Source organism: Pyrus communis, chromosome 5, assembly GCF_963583255.1.
Source record: "Pyrus communis chromosome 5, drPyrComm1.1, whole genome shotgun sequence".
NCBI classification, from domain to species: domain Eukaryota; kingdom Viridiplantae; phylum Streptophyta; class Magnoliopsida; order Rosales; family Rosaceae; genus Pyrus; species Pyrus communis.
In genome coordinates this window covers 10494241-10498559 of record NC_084807.1, presented here as the reverse complement: position 1 = coordinate 10498559, position 4319 = coordinate 10494241, and the positions used below count along the sequence as shown (strand labels likewise).

Sequence of the window (4319 nt, the reverse complement as noted above, 5' to 3'; positions counted from 1 at the left end):
GATGGGAATACACATATAAGGATCACTCCCCTGGGCGATGTGGGATGTCACAATCCACTCCCCTTAGGAGCCCGACGTCCTCGTCGGCACACCACGGCCAAAGTTAGGCTCTGATACCAAATTCTCACATCTCGGCTCGGACGGGACCACTTCCCGGGCCCGACTCCACTACCGTAGCACGATATTGTCCGCTTGGGGCCCCCAGCACCCCCTCACGGTTTTGTTTCTGGGAACTCACACGAGAACTTCTCAATGGGTCACCCATCCTGGGAGTGCTCTCGTGCGTTACTCGCTTAACTTTCGAGTTTCGATGGAACCCGAAATCAGTGAGCTCCCAAAAGGCCTCGTGCGAGGTAGGGATGACAATATACATTTAAGGATCACTCCCCTGAGCGATGTGGGATGTCACAATCCACCCCCTTAGGGGCCCGACATCCTCGTCACACACCACAGCCAGGGTTAGGCTCTGATATCAATTTGTCACATCTCGGCCCGGGGCAGACCACTTCCCGAGCCTGCTCCACCACCGTAGCACGATATTGTCCGCTTTGGGCTTACCATTCCCTCACGGTTTTGTTTTTGGGAACTCACGAGCAACTTCCCAGTGGGTCACCCATCATGGGATTGCTCTAGCCCCCTTCTCACTTAACTTCGGAGTTCCTACGGAACCTGAAGCCAGTGAGCTCCCAAAAGGCCTCGTGCTAGGTAGAGATGGGAATACACATATAAGGATCACTCCCCTGGGCAATGTGGGATGTCACAATATATTAACAATAATATAGAATTTAGGATTTTATTTTGCTTACCTAATGAAGATTCAAAGCATGGAAGTTGCAAACCTAGAGGAGATGGAGGTTGCAGAAATCATTCTACCACCCCAGCTTATTTAACAATACGTTAAGAGGAAAGGAGAGAAGAAAAAACTAGAAAAATGAGAATAAAACTCCAAGAAAACAATAATTCGAGGACGAATCACTTAAGATATGATCATGGAAAAGCAGTTTCCATCAACGGTCATAACACGTGGTGTTAGATTCCAAATTATTAACGGGCACAATGTTCATGGTAAATTGCAATCTACAACAGACATTAACTGTGATAGATGACTTTTTTTCTTCTTTGTTAACAAAAACTAAAATTCGATTCCTGGCTGACACCAAAAATACCATAAAATTCAAAACCCACATCCAAAACCCTTACCATCTCCCTCGACCTTATGTTCCACCAAATCATCCAATAAAGAAAAGGAAAGGTGTAGAATTAAAGGTATGGGTTTATACTATCTCAATACACCTACTCTACCCTGTATTATAAAGACAGCCCATGTGCGAACCGAGCAAGTGGTTCTCATCTCTGCATACAGTCCATTGCAATGGAGTAGGATTATTTCTTCACATATTCCTCTTCTTCTTCCTCCCCTACTGTCACCTTTGGTTTTTGTCTTTTTGTCTCTATAAAAAATTAATATAAAATATTGACGTGATATAATTGTAACCATTCAAATACGAGGGGATGAAAAGGGAGAGAGATTAGGAGGAGAAAAAAACATCCTCCCATTACAATGGTATACATAACATTATTATACGGTTATGGGATAACTTCATTTTTCAAGTATGAATAATGTTAGGTATACCAATGTAGTCTACAAAATTGGTACCATGATTCGATATGAATTGGTACCATACCTATTTATTATCATTATCATGTTAAGTCAACATGTCATTCGTGTCACAAACATGTTGCTTCACTAAGTAGTTTTGGTCCTCTAGTTAATGGTGTTAGTGGATTTGGATCCTATCTGGATCCATATTGTGAGAATCTTAGGATCCTCACATTCAAACCATTTATCAAACATCATGTGATTAGAAATCATTTGAATTTTTTTTATTAAAATTAAATACAAATAGTATCTAACTAAAATTGACCGCATGATTTACAATGAATGACTAAGATATGAGGATCCCTAAGATCCTCACAAAGAGGATCCGAAGAGGATCCTCATCCAGTGTTAGTTGGCTTTGTTTCTCCTATTCCAAGAAAGATCAATGATTTCAACACTCCTCTTTTAATCTCATGCAATCCATTTTGTCTTAATTTTAAGATTGAGTCAATCGAAGCATAATTAACAGACAAAAACAAACTTAGGAGTGCATGAGGACAAAATAAATGAATTATTATTTAAGCGTTGATAAACGTGCTAATTTTCTATTGATGACACGTTATTTAGTTTGAAAATTTTTTTTCTACAAATTTAGTCTGTCTAGCATTACTCACAAAACCACTTCACTACAGGCTACAAGATACAAGAGTTCCTATATAAATGCTTTACACACTCAATATGTACACGCACTGAAGAAAACTTTTAGTTAAGAAAATGTTGCCTTATCAGAATATTGAAGAAGCAGAAGAAGCCCTTAGCAGGGCTCTAAGTTTAGCAGAGAAGCTATGGTTCAAATACTCAGCTCAAAAACCTGATCACATCCTCCATTACCATAACATTATCTTCCTGATGTTGTTTTACACCTTGGCTCCGCTGCCATACGTGTTCATCGGCCTCGGCGGGTTCAAGAACATCCACAAGTACAAAATTCAGCCAAAAGTGAAGGACTCCTCCTCCAACATGTTCAAGTGCTACAAAGATGTCATGCAAACCTTCCTTCTTGTTGTTGGTCCTCTGCAAGTGATTTCATACTCCACAGTCCAGGTAATTTTATAGGGAATAGGATCCTATCCGGATCCTCTTTGTGAATTATTATTTTTATTTAAAATTAAACACAAACAGTATCTAACGAAAGCTGACCGCATAATGTACGATAAATGACTAAGATGAATTGATCCCTATGATCCTCACAAAAAGGATCTGGAGAGGATCCTCATCCATTTTATAGCACCTTAAAAAGAAATGGAAAGTCTTGCCAAAGATTGTTCTATAATTATGGAATTTTGTTTTCTTCTATAGCTATTTTGCATGCCTAAACGCTGAAATACAGTAACGTTGAGCTACAAACCGTCACATAACCTGTTATATTATGATAATGATATTTAGATACATAAAACTAAATGCACTCTTTAATAAACATGAGCCCTATCATTGTAATATTAAAAATTTTAAAATGACATATAATTGCTCGTAATAATAAGATTTGTTTTCTTCTTTTAAATCTTGGGAAAAGGAAATCTGATTTTTTGCAATCTTGTTGGATGTAATTGCAGTGGATCGGGATACGGACGAGTCTGCCATTGCCGTCCTTGTCACAAGTATTTCCACAAATTGTGGTGTATTTCGTTATAGAGGATTTTTCAAATTATTGGATCCATCGGTTGCTCCACTGTAAATGGGCCTACGAGAAGATCCACAGGGTCCACCATGAATATACTGCTCCCATTGGGCTCGCAGCACCATATGCTCATTGGGCCGAGATTTTGATTCTAGGCCTTCCATCATTCCTCGGCCCAACTTTGGTTCCCTGTCACATTACCACCTACTGGTTGTGGTTCGTTTTGCGGCAGTTGGAAGCAATAGAAACTCATAGCGGGTAAGTATACGAGCCAGTATCAACCAACACCGTCACATGATATTATTATGTCAAAAAGTATAAATTCATCCTCGCTTGTACCATCTTCTATCGATTAGTACCACTACGTGGCGGTTCAATTAGTAACAAAGGCTTCCCATCTTTACTTTGTGTTCTAGTTGTATTCCTTTGCATTTGAAGTGACATGTCTTATATTCGGCTCTCTTGTATATACTATTATTCAGGTACATGTTCCCTTGGAGTCCCACAAAATATATCCCATTTTATGGAGGTGCAGAGTACCATGACTATCATCACTATGTCGGAAAACTTAGCAAGGGCAACTTTGCATCAGTTTTCACCTACTGTGATTACATCTACGGGACCCACAAGGTATTTTATTTTTCCTTTTCTTTTTGCCCTTTTTCTTTTCATATTTAGCATTTACCCCTGCTAACTTTGACTATTTAATGGTGGCACTTGAAAATTAATTAGTTGAAATCCGTAGCACTAATGTAACAAATTATCTAAACTTTCAGGGATACCGGTTGCACAAACAACTACTTGAGAAGGCAAAACTGTAAAAGCCAATGTGTATCACAGTCAGTGTTTAAAATATTGGTATCGGTGGAAATATTGATATGCAAATTTGTGAAAATATTGATGAATATCGAATAACGATATTGTTATGACCCATTCTTTAAAATATTGTATTTTATTTCCAAGACATGTAAAATGGCTATTTTGTTCTTGAATGGGTGTCTTAATTAATTTTCGAACCTCGACTTGAAACTAAATTCTCAT

At 38.7% G+C, this 4319-nt stretch overlaps 1 protein-coding gene across 1 annotated transcript; it reads left to right on the top strand.

Annotated features, from left to right (window-relative positions):
* The first annotated feature begins 2374 nt into the window (after nt 1–2374).
* Nucleotides 2375–4099, top strand: LOC137733176 (methylsterol monooxygenase 1-2-like). The gene is made up of 4 exons (XM_068472335.1): nt 2375–2704; nt 3214–3536; nt 3761–3908; nt 4055–4099. The coding sequence occupies exons 1-4, from the start codon at nt 2375–2377 to the stop codon at nt 4097–4099; spliced, it is 846 nt and encodes a 281-aa protein (XP_068328436.1).
* The last annotated feature ends 220 nt before the right edge of the window (nt 4100–4319 follow it).

Bases quoted from the DNA above. Each gene is read 5' to 3' on its own strand.
- LOC137733176 (XM_068472335.1), top strand. From the start codon at position 2,375: ATGTTGCCTTATCAGAATATTGAAGAAGCAGAAGAAGCCCTTAGCAGG. The intron at 3,537-3,760 runs GTAAGTATACGA...ACTATTATTCAG, and splicing joins GCAATAGAAACTCATAGCGG to GTACATGTTCCCTTGGAGTC. The intron at 3,909-4,054 runs GTATTTTATTTT...CTAAACTTTCAG, and splicing joins ACATCTACGGGACCCACAAG to GGATACCGGTTGCACAAACA.